The 14,397-nt window shown below is 51.2% G+C and overlaps 1 protein-coding gene across 3 annotated transcripts in view; it reads right to left on the minus strand.

Moving 5' to 3' along the window:
- The window catches only part of Tbc1d22a (TBC1 domain family member 22A), a 290,213-nt gene that overhangs the window by 139,790 nt on the left and 136,026 nt on the right, over nt 1-14,397 (minus strand). For 2 of the 3 annotated variants that reach the window (XM_048802986.1, XM_048802988.1), the window contains one exon: nt 9,506-9,615. In XM_048802986.1, the coding sequence (XP_048658943.1) occupies nt 9,506-9,615 (110 nt within the window). The remainder of the gene's footprint in view (nt 1-9,505; nt 9,616-14,397) is intronic. The other variant, XM_048802987.1, reaches the window with a different exon arrangement.

The raw sequence follows: 14,397 nt of genomic DNA on the forward strand, positions 1-14,397 counted from the left end.
CCTTTCTAAATGTTGCCAAGAACTTTTGGTTTTATCAACCAGGCTCTAAAATCACCCTCAGACTCTTCCACACCCACAGCACGCCCTGTCTGGAACTGGGACGCCTTCGCCCTGTGTAAGCAGACAAGGTGCCTCCTCCATCCTCTTCCACCCACAGGCTCTACGTGAAGGCTGCCTGCTCCCTGCTCCTCGGGGTGAGGCCTGCTCTCCTTGACATGCACAGGCACCCAGAGCTGAGGGCCAAGCTGGTCCCCGCCTCTCTCCTAAGCAACAGCCAGCCCCATTTTGTTCCTCTGCCTTTGGTGGCAAAAGAAGAAGAAAGCATCCCAGGACACAGACTGATCCAGTCCCAGCTGTTGGGAACTCACTCCTGAGGATCCCAAGCCACCCCTCTGGATTTCCTTTGGCTTCTCTCTGTGGAGCAACCACTTTAAGAACAGGAATTCTCCAAGGGTTCCTGCACAAGCTATCACCTCATCTGGCCCTTTGCACCTCCCTGGCCTCTTCTCAATTCACTCACTGAGCCCTGTTTGAGGGCAGGCCTTAGGCCAAGAAAAAGCCACTGCAGCCCTAACCCTAGGCCTGGAGGCTCCTGGCCTTCTCACTGGCAAGTTCCAAGATAACAGAGCCACTTCCCATATCCCACTGCAGGCCACCAACCAGTGCTGAGATTGAAGGATTCTTCCCCAGGGAAAAGAAATGTAAACGGCTAATTATAAAAGACAATGGTTCTTTTCTACTGAAAGAAGCTGTCCTGCTAAGTAATGAATCCAAGAGTAATAGTAAATGACTTCAGGGTAGGCAAAGACGGAAGCTGTAATTCAGGAAGTAATGGTGTGAGCTTTGTTAGAGAAATGAAAAGACTGGCGAAAGCACAAGAATGACCCCCTGAAAGCCTGAGAGGATATGGCCAGCCTGGAACTTCTAACTACCCCAGGGAGAGGGGCCAGGACCCCATGGCAGGCCTCCGCTTCCACCCCAGAAGGCAGACATTCAAAGCCAGCCTCAGCAGGCCCAGAACCAGCACCCTGTTTCAATACAACCCTTTTTGAAGAAATACCCAAGAAACAGAACTGGTTCAGATGTATTTCTGTGATCTACACCAAAAATCACCCCCAAAAGTAGATCCTAATACCCATCAGCACAAAAAGGCACCATCCACGATGGCAAGGAGAAAAGGAAAGACCTGCCAAGTGATTCCCAAACTCATGCCACCTCCTGGCACCCTCTCAGCACACCTGGTGAGGCCCTAGGGACCCATCTGCTCCGCCAGAAGGTGGGGAGCCCTGGAAGCGCTGTGCCTCACAGGGAGAGGGAGCCCTAGAAACCCACATCCAGCCCACCTACACATGCTGAGCTCACAGGCAGCAGAGAACAAGACACATGACGATGCTCAGGGACATGGTCAGGAAGACCAACAGTGAAGGGAAGGGAGGAAGGAACAAGATGGGTTGTTTCTGAAATTAAACTTACATGAATTTCAAAAGGTGCTTACAATCAAAGCTACCCACAATTGAGAAAGCAAAGCTAGACATTCTGTCGCCAGCCATGACTGCTCACCACTGAAGTTTATTAGAGGGTTCCCAGGAAGCTCAAGATCATGACTCGAGCAACCCCTCACCACCACCTCAACACCACAGCCCTGCTGGCCACCAGCCAGCCTGGGGCCACCCGCCTGTACTGCATGCTAGAGACCTGTCTCACCCCAAGTAAAGTACTCTCCTCAGCAACTCCCGACTCTTGTCAGGACAAAGCACCCACCTGTACCTCAACAGTGTCCACGGGCTGAAAGCCCAGGCACAGATGTGCTGACTCCCAGTCCAGCATTCTTTCCACATTGCATTCCTTACTGGAAGATTCTTCCCAAGGCTGGACAGTCAGTGCACTGCTGGACACATAGTACCCTGATCTGTCAACTAAAAGCCAGAGTTATCTCTTGTCGGGGTTTTTAGCCCCCAGTCTCCTCCTGACCAGCGGGAGAAGCGGGGAAAAGCACACCCGGACCAGGACGAGCCAAGAAAGGTAAAGGTCGACTGGCCGCCCACCCAGCCCTCCCTCCCGGGAGGACAATCAGATGTGCCAGGGAGAACAGTCAAAGCAGGATCTCGTTTAAAAAGGAAGTACACACAGCTTATTTACTGCACAGGAGCCAATCAGAATAAAGGTCAGAGGGGTGGAGCAAGTTCACATGTACACCCACCCCATAGTCTGTAAGGGAAGGCACAAGCTGTCCACGAGGGCGGAAGAGTCCTGGACATATCCTGAGGTGGTCCACCTCCTCCATCACCACCCACAGCACCGCCTCCTGGCTGATAGCCAGGAGCCATCCCAGCCACATGTGCGGGCCCCAAGACCGGGAAGCAGGCAGCCACGCCCTACAATCTCTGATTACAGCAACCACAAGAAAGCACCCCAAAGAATTACCAGCAACCTGAGAAGGCAGCAGAGCACCTACCACTTCTGCCGTTGGAATGTTGCGGAATCGGGCAAGCAGCAGCAAAGGGCACTCAAAGAGTGGGAGAAACCAAAGTTTATTTTACGACAGTGGGCCCAGAGATCAGCACTCCAGATTCTGAGCACCCCTTTCTAGTTTTTCACAACATTTACAGGCTATCTAATATCATAAATTTTCTAGTCTAAAATGATACATGGTTGTGCACAAGGTTTCAGAAGAAATGATACATGATCATGTGTAAGGCTTTCCTGGGGGTTGTGTGTTTACAAAAGCCCAGTGCTCTAAGGGAGACTGGCTCCTCTTAAGAGGCCTCTAGCCTTAGGACCCCAGCCGTTGGGGGTGGGGAGTGAATGGTGCTAATTAGGTTCCCTGAAAACCAGCTGGCAGGAAAGAGGAGGAGAACTCTCCCTCTCCCAGGCACTAATTTTCGCAGACAGTGCCCTTAGTTTATTTGGTATTCAGGCCTAGGTGAGTTCCCCACTGCACCATGACGGGCATGTGTCTGCCATGGCCAACAAGGCCCACCGAGCCTGCCTGGTGCTCTCCCTTGTACCTGGCCCACCATGCCTGTCTCAGGTCACCTAGATTAAACTTGCGGAGGCCCTGGAGGACTCCCTTCTGGGCCAAACAGAGCTCGCGTGCCTCTGCAAGGCTGGACGGCCCTATAGGCGATGTCAATGACCTCATGTCCCTGTTCGAATGAGCCAGCAGTGGCTTCTAGCATCACTTTGTGAGTGAAGTCTCTCCCACAAGACCAAGTCGTGGAAAGGTGGCTGCTTCTCCTTTCCTCCCAACAGGAAATGAGCACAAAAAGAATGTTTCTGGAACAAATGCCCGTGGGGAGGGCACCAATGCATCACGAAGGACATATCAGGCTGAGTATCTGCAGAGCGCCAGGATCCCAGCCATTTGCTCCTAGCTGCCAACTGTCAACCCAGCTTCCCAGTCACACTGAGAACCCACACACCTCTGCCTGTGCTATCTGGGCGGGCCACGCCAGCATGGTTCAGCACAGTCCAGAATGCACCTCTGCACTGCTCATCCCCTACCCAGACCATGGTCTGCAGGGCACCGTGGTGGTAGCCGGCACAGCCATTCTCATACAGGTCCTGTGCGTGCAGAAGAGAACAACCCTCCCCTGACACTGCATCCAGGGCTGTGGGTGTCCACTGGGTCCAGCTCACAAACTGCAGTACGCAGGCTCCTGATCTCACCAATTCTTCTTTGCTTGACCTACTAATTACTGACAGGCAGGAAAGCAGCAGTCAGACTGGATGGGTCCAAACCCCAGTTCCACGGGCTAACCACAAAAGGGTACCCATCGAACTCCTGGTTGGGAAGGAAAGCTCATGGTGCAACCAGCACCCATGGAGGGGCACCGGCTCTGGCCCTGCTTCCTGGCCACCCTGCTGCACTTGCCCTCCCTTCCCTCACCCTCCTTCCTCCCTTCTTTGTACTTCTGTAATGGACCCAACGTGCTGTCGAAATCACCTTGTGAGCTGTATCTTCCCCAGGAGGTTCACCCACTCCCCCTGGGCAGTACCTATCCCTAACCATGCTTCTGCCCTACAGCCACCTCATCCAAGAGCCCACACTGCCCAGGCTCCTTGAGAGCTGCCCAGCCACCTGCCCGCACAGAGCCGAGCGCTTACCTGGTGCACTTCTCCTAACCCTCCCGCTGCCCCTCCCAGCTGTTTTCCCTGGGTATCCTGAGCAGCACACAGGTGGCTCCTAGTATCAAATCCACTGGCGAGACAGCTACTGTCTCAGAACGCCAACCACATCACGACAGTGTCCCCCAGTGGGGGATCTTTCTGTTGCAGTTGGCTTCCCATCTATTTTCATCTCCAGCTCTAGGTCACTGGCCTTCCTGTCCTTGGAGACACTCTTGTCTTTCCTATTCATGACTCACTCTCATGTCTCTGTGCGATTTTGTTTTAACTCACCTTTCCTTGTTTTTGTTTGTTCTGTTTTTTGATATCAGGGATTGAACCCAGGGGCACCTAACACTAACCCTCATCCCCAGCTCCAAGCCCTTTTTTTTTTTTTTTTTTTTTTTTTTTTTGAGCCAAAGTCTAAATTGCTTAGGGCCTCGACAAGTTGCTGAGGCTGGCCTCAAACTTGTAGTCCTCCTGCCTTAGCCTCCCGAGTCACTGGGATTAGAGCGGTATACCACCGCACCTGGCTCAATTCATCTTTCTAGGGACTTGTTTATTGCACATAAGCAATAACTTAAAATTCTCAGCCATAATCTTATAAACACTGACTCTTCTCCAATACATTTTCTCTCTCTAGATCTGTTTGTTCATACTCTGTTTCAGGTCTTAATCTCTGTCTTATTTTCAGCATCTCGCTATGCTGCCTACTCAGTAATTTTCTCAGAACTACATTTGAGGTCAATTAATTCTCTCTGTGTCTAATGGGTTGTAAATTTTCAATGACTATTATTTTGATTACCAGAAATTCTTTCTACTTCTTTTGAAAATCTCCGATCTCATTCTTGATTCTGAACTGCTCCTTTACTCTCACCACTTGAACCTCCCACCCCAGGCCCTTCCATCTCTGTTGGGGCACTCCAAGCCCCTGACGACAGCGCAAAACGGCAGCCAGGTCTTCTCCTCGGGCACTCCTCATCAGCTTGCTTGGCACTCTCTCATGAGCTGCATCTGTGATAGGGACCATGCTTTTTTCAGGGAAAAGTTCTCAAAGGCTGGCCAGTCACCTACCAGTGTCCCCAAGACCTTCTCTAGTAGTGTGTGAGAACAAAACCATTTCCATGACAAAACTGGGATGTTGGCATTGTTAGCACCTGCTCTGTGGACACAAGCCGTGTGAGTCAGCTGGCAGGAATGCATGCAGCACCACAAACTCATGCCAGGCCACAATCATTCCTAATGCCCCCTGCCACAGTTTAAGACAAAAGGCAGCTTCCTGTAAGAATGTCCTTGATGAAGTAGGAACTTAAACACTACAGTCAAATCCAGTCTAATCATGCTATTAAGATGAGCTTAGTCCCGCTCTTGAGGAGACAGCTGTCGGACACTCCATTGGGGCAGGGCAGGAAGGCTATGTGACACCCTGTGGTGCCTGCTGAGCAACGCCACTACCTCCCAAGGCAGATCTCAGTGTGGCGGTTTCTGTGTGAGCCAGACTGAGCACCTTCTTCAAAAAACACCATTTTTACTTAAAGGACAAATTGGTTATTAAAATTTGAGTCTCCAGCAGACATTTCCTCAAAAATGAACTCAGCCTGTTGTTTCAAGAAAACAATGGGTAGTAACTGTTGTCCACTATGGTATTTGAGCTTTTAAGACAGAACCTGAATTGTGGAAGACTTTCATTCCCCACTGTGGCCGGGTGGCTTCAGCTTCTCCATGAGAATGCTGGGAATGTCGTAATGCCAGTGAAGGTGAAGCTCTGACACTGTAGGGCAACACAACCAAGTTTGGATACCAACCCATGACAGCCTTGAGCAACCCTGCATTAGCGCACCGCCCAGCGTTTCCCATATGACTGTGTGTGAGGTTCCAGAGCCACACGTGAGTAAAAGCCACAAAGTGCAACAGCCGCCACCAGACATGTGTGTGAGGCGCAGCGGACTTCAGAAACCTCAAATATTGAGTTATGATAGAGTATTAAAGAAAAAGTCCACAATTACCTGGAAAAGATATTAAACGCTCCCTTTTCCAACCACATACCTGTGTATGGCTGAATTTTGTTCATGTCCTTCAAGCCCCCCCCCCCAAATTACAATATATTGACTACACCAACATAAATGGTTGTTTTGTCTTCTATTAAGTTAGATACTAAGGAAATTTACAAAATGGTGAGGGGGAGCCTTTCTCACCACTAAATATTTTTGTTATAGAAAATATTAATTCATTATAGAAATAATATCATAAAATAATAGCATACCCTGGGTTAGCCATAATTAGTTTCAAACAAGTTACTAAATACTTTTAAATTGTTTGTATTCAGGAGAACTGGTGGGTAGCTCTTTGGTTCTTCTTTTTTTAAGGATGTCAAGGGGTCCTGAAACAATGACCTGGTTTGCCCACTGCAGGACCATCTGCTTTGGCTCTGGACAGCATCTCAACTTCCCTGGGCAGGGCCAGCTTGTCCCGTATTCCACACGCTGCCAGCACGGGAGACCTAACCCTGCATCTGATGCCTCCAATGCACCAGCCACCAGGGAGGCTCCCCACTCTTTCTTTCTCAGGGATTGGCCCTGGTGGCTGAGGAGTCTATTTCTTCCTGGAGGGCCTGCCCTGGTGGCTGAAGAGTCCATTTCTTCATGGACAGCCTCCCCTGGTGGCAAGGAGTCCAGCAATGCATTTAAACACCTTCTGTTCACTGTGGCCCAGCGTCACAGGGCCTTTGCTGCAGAGTGGTATGGGCCTCCCAGGCTGCATGTGGGTGTTCATCTGCCAGCCATCTCTCCCAGCCCATCCCAGTGGTGCTGGCTCCCCAGGACAGCAAGGCAGTGCTGTCACACTCACCAAACGAGCCCAGATCCTCTACAGGAAGATGCTCACCACACTCTGGCCAAGTCAACAGAGTTAACTGGTCAATTACCATAACCTCGTGGAATACAGCGTGAAAGACTGAGACTCCCAGGTGAATCACAAGCATAGCGACCACTGTCCAGTATGTCAGAAGGTAAAATAGACAGGTGGTTTGTGACTCTGGAACCCACTCTGCAAAATGGAACGCATGCAACCTACTTCAACTTAGAAAGGCCCCGGTCAGAGTAGAACACAGACCCCTGGCTGAAGGGTCAGAACGTGGGCTCTCACACAAGCCCGACCACCTTGGGCTGGTGATTCCAGCTCCCTTGGCATTGGTGTGCAGGTGTCACCTCAGATCTGTCATGAGGTTCAGCACCAACTCCAGGAAGCACCATCATGCAGGAGGCACAATCAGTTGCCACTCCACACCCACTGTTACTGCCCACCACTCACAACACCTGTGGCCCCAGACATGCATGTGCAGTTCTCACTCCTCAGGAGGAAGAGCCCAGCACCCAGTTTCAGTGCAGTGGCTCCACTGCAGTCTCTTTGCAATGGTATAGATGGTTGGCACACCTTGACCAGGAGCCTGACCTTGGCAAGCAGCTGGGAACACTGGTGAGGGGTCAGCTGGGAGTCAGCACCAAACAGAACCAAGACAGAGTTTTCCCCTCATACTTCTAATCAGAGTGATGATGAGCAGAGACACATGCTTAAGCAGCTCTAAGAAGCAGCAGCTGAGGCCCAGGAGGCTGGAAGCAGGAAAAAGAAAAGGGACAAGAGTGGCCCAGGACCATGGACAGAGGCACTGGGCCCTCAGGGGCTGACACTCTGGTTCGCACAAGCTGGAATTTTAACTAGCTCTTATTCTCACACATACCTAACCCTAAAATAATGCCAGCCTTTGCCTGCAACCCCAACAGTGCCTGGGAGGGGCTGACTCTGGTCACAGGGCAACCTCAGCCCTAAGAATCAAAGCAGTGCCCCCGTCCCTGGACAGTGTCACTGACATCACTCAACTGCAGCTCAGGGGAGGCTCACAGGAATCAAGTGTGACCACGAAAAAGAGAGACGACAGCTCCCCTGGGCTGCCTCGGGGTGAGTGTGCACCGAGAAGTGCCAGCCTGTCCATAAGCCCTGTCCTCAGCAACAAGCTCAGGGGAAAAGGAAAACCAGCATCGACCGACCGTGTTGTACAGCTGATCTTATTTACAAACAGCAGCCAGATAATCTTGTTTTTAAATGGCACGAGTTCCATCACTTACAACCAGAGAAGCGACAGTAGGAATTGATAGTCTTACATCATGATTCAATCCCTCTTCTAAGGGGAGAGCCTTAAGTTCTAGAAGGAAAGATAAAAAATAAGAAAACCCTAACAAAGGACAGACATGAAAAATTGACACTTGGGCCAAAATACATCTCTAGCGGGCACATTTTTCTTTACAAGAAACAGAATAAGTCACGATCACATCCCGATTAGCGGGAGATGCGGGGCTTCCACTCTTCACTTACAGGAGGGATTCGAATTTCTCTCGCCGTTTCCTCAGTTATCAAAAGCAATACAGACCCGGTTTTCCTCCATGCAACCAACGTGGCTCATTTTTTAAAATTAACCTTCATACTGAACTTCATAAAGTCTTGTTTTAACCCTGGCAGATCCTGCAGCAGAGCTGAGACCTCTTTAACAAGGGGTACCAGGCACGGCTATGGTGACAACAGTACAGGAAAAGCAAAATGAGCGCAGCCAGGCCCCGCCTCCCACCTGCTGGAGGAAGGCCGCCCTGCAGCTGGGAGGAACCCTTGCAGGGACCTGGGCATGAGGGCTCCCACAGTGACCCTTGGGAGGAACGTCTAGTCCTGCAAAAGCTTCCGTCCACCACACCCTCCCGAGGCTTGCCCTCCTGTCTGACAAGTCCTTGGAGTCCCTTCCCCCCACATTCAGTCCTCAGCGGCCATGCTTGCCACCTCCCGGTGCTGCAGCCCAGGGGGAGCTCTGCGGCCTCACACCTCACACCCCTGCGGCCTCCTGGGTTTACAGAACAACACCCAGCACACGGCAGGGGTGCAGGAGACAACACCTCCACACGGCATGCTGGACCAGAGGCAGCCACAGTCCCCAACACTGGAGCCTGGCACCCAGCTGATAGAACTAAGATGTGCTCCTGGGCCCAGGTACTACAGACATGAGCAGCACTGACCTTGACGCCCTTTAAAGGGCAATATCCTCCAAGCACTCTTGGCCACATGTGGTCCATGGCTCCTGGACCAACCCACATGCAGCTGGAGGCTGGCCTCTGTGGGCACAGGGTGAAAAACCAGAAGCCACAGGGAGCAGACTGTACCACCTTCCCGCTGAAACCCTGAACAGGACATCATGACCACCCAGGGACACAAAGACAAGGCTCACACCCGTCACCTTGAGGAGGGCAGGCTGCTGCTCCAGATGCAGAAACGGAGGCTTCTAAAGCTAGTAAGAGTAGGCTCAGGTCGGGGAGCAGGCCTGTGGGCTGGACCCAACGCCCGCGGCCCTTGCCAGGCTCACCTGGATGCCGTCCAGCAGCTTGCTCATGCACCAGTAGGTGTCGGCCTCAATGTTGCGCAGCACTTCCTCAGGCACACTGGAGACGTCCACCGCATCCACGTCCTCCTCTTCTGGGCAGCACCAGCAGGGAAAGACGAGGTGCAATTAGCCACAGAAGTAAACAACACCAGGAAGTGGCGACGAGAGACCCCAGGCGCTGTCGACCCCCACCCACTCTTTCCTTCCACCAACCAGCTTGTGGCGTCTCACACCTCATCACTTAATGCCTCCATTTTAATACCTAATTAGTGGCAGAAAATTATACTCTGAATCCTCTCCAATTAATTAACATAATTAATATATTGTATATTATTACTTCTCAGGCACTTCACATTCTGACCAGAATGAACCTAGAATATATTACTTACTCCTAACAGATCTGTAAGTTTCTCCATCAAATTTTTTGAACTCTGTAATACATTTACATATTCCTTGAGCAGTAATTCCTCTAAAAATCTGTTTCCAAGGTTAGAGTTTCCAAACTACACTGTGTAAATACTCCTGTAAGATCAAACACCCCAGAAAGCAGTAACACAGATGTGCTTCAAAGAAATAACTGACAACATGCACTCAGAAATCTCCTGAAAGTATAACACACCTAATGAGGAAACATAACTTAAAAGTTTTTAAAATGCAAAACAGATGCCTAATTGAAATGACTTATCAGATATTTGAACAACGTAATTTCAGATCCTTACAAAAACTGCTATCATCCAGCGTAGCACTCGCAAATGTTTAAAATTGATGGATCCTATTATTTAATTTTCTTTCTCCTATTTTATTTGAAAATGTGCATGCATCTTTGCAAGGAACATGTTCTTTAAGAAGGAAGGCAGGTTAGTCCAGATACATTCAGAAAGTCCTGAGCAGAGCAGACGTGCAGTCACAGCATGGACAACAGCAGCACCTGCTGCATTCACATTCGTCATAGCCAGGCCCCCTTCCCTGTGTTTCAAATATGATCACCCTTTACCTCTGTCACATCCCCACTTCCACCACACTACGGACAGGGAGGGAGTGGAGACAAAACAGCCCTGTGCCAGCAGCCTGTTTTTTTGCATCATGGCTCCCAGGAAGGACCAGAGCTTCAGCTCCTGTTCACCTGCTATCCACCCTTGACACCAACCTTCTTAATAGCAGCCTGCACAGTCCTAGCTCCCACCAGAAGCAAGTGAGCACACCACCTCCCTGCAAGGTCCTAGCTCACACCAGCAGTAATTACACTGCCTCCCTGGTTCTTGGTTCACAGCAGAGACCAGAAAGCTACAAGGGAAGAGTGTTTCCGCAGCACCATCCAGTGGTAGGGGCTAACCTCGAGAGCTGGGACAAGACAATGACAGTCCTGGACACACAGCCAGTGTGGGTCGGTGCCTACAATCCCACCATGCCTCTTTCTGAGGCAGTAAGAGGGTGTTTCTATATGGGTTATGGGGCTTTTTAAACTGAAACATAATCCATATCCCATAAAGGTCAATCTTGGTAAGTTTACAAGCTAGGGGTCTCTAGCATATGCACAAAGTCACACAGTCACCACCAACAATTCCAGAGCCCTTTGATCACCCCAGTGAGAAGTCTTTGTCCCTCCCACAGTCCCTGGAAGCCACCACCCAAATTCCAGCTCTCTCTATGTGGGTGCAGCCACACTCTGGGTGGCCATGGGCACCTGGCTTCCCTCTCTCAGGACATGGTGCTCACAGTACACCATACAGCAGAGCAGACTCACAGCACGGACAACAGCAGCACATGCTGTATTCACTGAGTTTTGAGATCCTCGAGAAGCCCACACACAAGGGGCAAAGCTAGCCTGGGACACCTGCGGCTCCAGCACCTCTATCCACCCTGGGCCATGCAGGGTTTCAGGCTCTTGCTCCAGCACGTGGGGACCGCTCTATCCACTGAGCTCCAGTCCTGCAGAGTCTGGCCTTGGAAGCCTGTGGGCCCAGGAGCCCAGCATCAGACCTGAGAACCCCCCATAATAAACTCCCCAGAGACTTTCAGAAGGCACTGCCTCCTGAACTCCTCAGGCTGCCAGGGTGGGGGTGGTCACCTCCACCTGGTTAAACACAGAATCTGGGGCTCAGGAGCTCACCAACGGGCATAGTCCAACAGCGACAGTAGGAACAAGCCGGCTCCACCGTGTGCCATCCTGCTGAGAGAACCAAGAAGCCAAGGACACCCACAACAGGCACAGCCTCCTCACACTGTAATTCGCCTGCTGGGAAAACAGCTTCAGCAGAATCAATTCCACATCCCGCAGGTTCAGAGAGGATCTGACTTTATCTCCCAGTCTCAGGGAACTGAATCAGCACCATCATCAGAGGACTTTTTTTGAGATGTTTTCCACCAACATGCTCTCACTTTCCAGGGCTTTACCAGCATAGGGGTGCTTTCCCGGCTACAAAAAAAGAGTGAACAAACAGGCCCCCCCACCCCCACCCCCCACCCCGGCCTCAGAAGCCTCTCCTTGGTTCACAGGAGCAGCAGGGCTGGTGCTACAAGAGATGGGCAAAAGCCCCGATTCCTCTGTTCAGCCAACTTAGTACTTTACCCAAGGAAATGGGCAGCAGCCTGCTCTAGGTGTCGATTCTCACAATGGGCCCTTCATTCCTCTTTGATGCAATGAGGTAATGGCACTGAACTCAGAGAGTTCTTACGATGCTTTGTCTTCTAAACTCCAAGAGAATCAGAACTGCCCTGACTGTTAGAATGAGATCAACCTCCCCTGGCCCAGGTCCAACAGGGCAGACCCCCCCCCCCCCCGCCTCACTAGCCCACAGCATTAAGAGCAGGCTAGGTCACTGTGGAAGCCCAGGCTATCATGGCCACTTCAGAGCACAGGGGTGGGGTGCAGAAATACCCCTGGGCTGGCAAGACCATCCAGGGCCCCCATACATGGCCCCACAGAGGACAGGACACTGGCAGTCCTGGGAGCATGGCTGGACAGAACCACAGGTGAGATTGGCGGGCTTGGTTCCCTTCCATCTCTTGGAAGCTGATATCAACCCACTTTCCACAAGGACCAGGGAAATGGCAGGGGGAATGTGTCCTCAAAATCAAGACACCAAAAAAGCCTAACAGTCAGAATAGATTTCCTAACTCAAGGCCACCTGACTCCAAAGATACACACTTTCCACCAGGCATGTGCAGCCCAGGGGCAGGGAGAGGATATGGGAGGAACTGGAGCATGGAACACCAGGGAGGCCCCACGGTCAGGGGCCAGAGGCAACTGGGTCAGGACATTTGTAGCTGGGCAGACACAACAATGTGGCTGGGTTCAGCTCCCAAATATGTCACACAAACAGGAAAGACAACACCATCAACATCAATGGAAAGACTTTACTCAGATCACAAATAACAGAGAGAAACACAGACACTGAGGAATTCCAAGCCATCCCAGGTTCAAAGAAAGAAACGTGACCCACAGGGGAAACTTATGAATACACAAGTAAAAAGGGCGAACGGGCCTGGTGGCCAGTGATGGAAAGTGGTGACCATGTGCTCTGGGGCAGCACTGCCCTTGGCTCCTGGAGAACTGGGCTTACCTGTTTCTCACCTGAGCCATAAAGACACTCTGCTCCACAAGCTGCCTCGAGGCGGCGGGTGGGACAGAAGGTGGATAAGCACATGCACTCCTGATGGGGCTGGGGGGACACCCATAATCTCAACCTCCTCCCAGTCATTTTGACTGCCTGGCCCGGGGATGAGCTACCTCTGGGATGCTCTAGTTGACATATTTATGCAAAATACATTGTTAAAAATGACAGAATTTCCTGACTCCATCCTAGTTTTTATGTTAATCGTTTCATCACAGATGAACATTAACACCGGTGTGTTTGGTGCTGTTCTTGAGTGGACCAGCCCCCCTTCTCCCTTGTTACCATGGCAGCACCTCCCTGCACAGGGCAGGCCCTGTGGCCTGGGAACACCAAGGTGAAAAGGCTTAAGCCATGACCCCAAGAAGATCAAAAGTACACAAGCTAAACCTCAAGAACCTGGAGGAGGCAGAGGAGCCCTCCTGCAGCCCGGGAAGACCAGCAGTCCCAAGTGGACCACCACAGAATGTAAAGTCCCAGGATATAAAGACAGATATATTACTTAAAAATAATTTTACCTGTCATCTTACATTGCAGAAAGGCTTAGGAGGGCAGGGGTTAAATAGCCTTCTTAGAAAATGCTGCCCTGCTATATTTTTAAGTCACAAAGTCAATTTATAAAATACCCCACCTTGATCACCAACTCCCTTCACATGGAAAGCTCTACACTGCCCCTCCATAAACACAAGCAGAGTGTGCAGGAGCCCTGGACACCCTCGGCACGGCGGGAGCAGAAGGCAGGCTCATCTTCTGTGCAGAACGCAGGAGCAGTGCGCTCTCACAATGCACAGTTACTACCTTTGCAAAAGGAAAGATGGCGCCTCCTGAGCCACTTGAGTGTCTGACGAGGGTCTGTCCTTTCCCAGATGAACATCCCCACAGCAAAGCGGCGGCGACACTGCCCCTGCATATGATCTGAGATGATGCCAAATGACAAGGGCCAGCGCAGCGCTACGGGGTGAAGGGCAGCATTTGCACGACAGCCGCATCCACAGTCTGCTTGGACAGGTGGGTGGACAGACAGACCAATAGGGGGTGGTGAGTGGTGGCAAATGCAGGAAACAACGCAAGTGGGGAGGAGCTCGACCTAGTGTGGAAAAAGCCACACGGGAACCTAACTGCTGCTCTGGAATACCTCTTCTAGGGAAACAAAGAGCAGTTACTTTCTATCCATCTTTCCATGTCCAGCAAACAAGAGGCACAGGGAGGGTGATGGTGGTGAGCACTGCTCACCAGGGACAGCTGACGGGCAGCCAGGAC

Source organism: Marmota marmota, unplaced genomic scaffold (genome assembly GCF_001458135.2).
Source record: "Marmota marmota marmota unplaced genomic scaffold, marMar, whole genome shotgun sequence".
Lineage (NCBI taxonomy): Eukaryota > Metazoa > Chordata > Mammalia > Rodentia > Sciuridae > Marmota > Marmota marmota.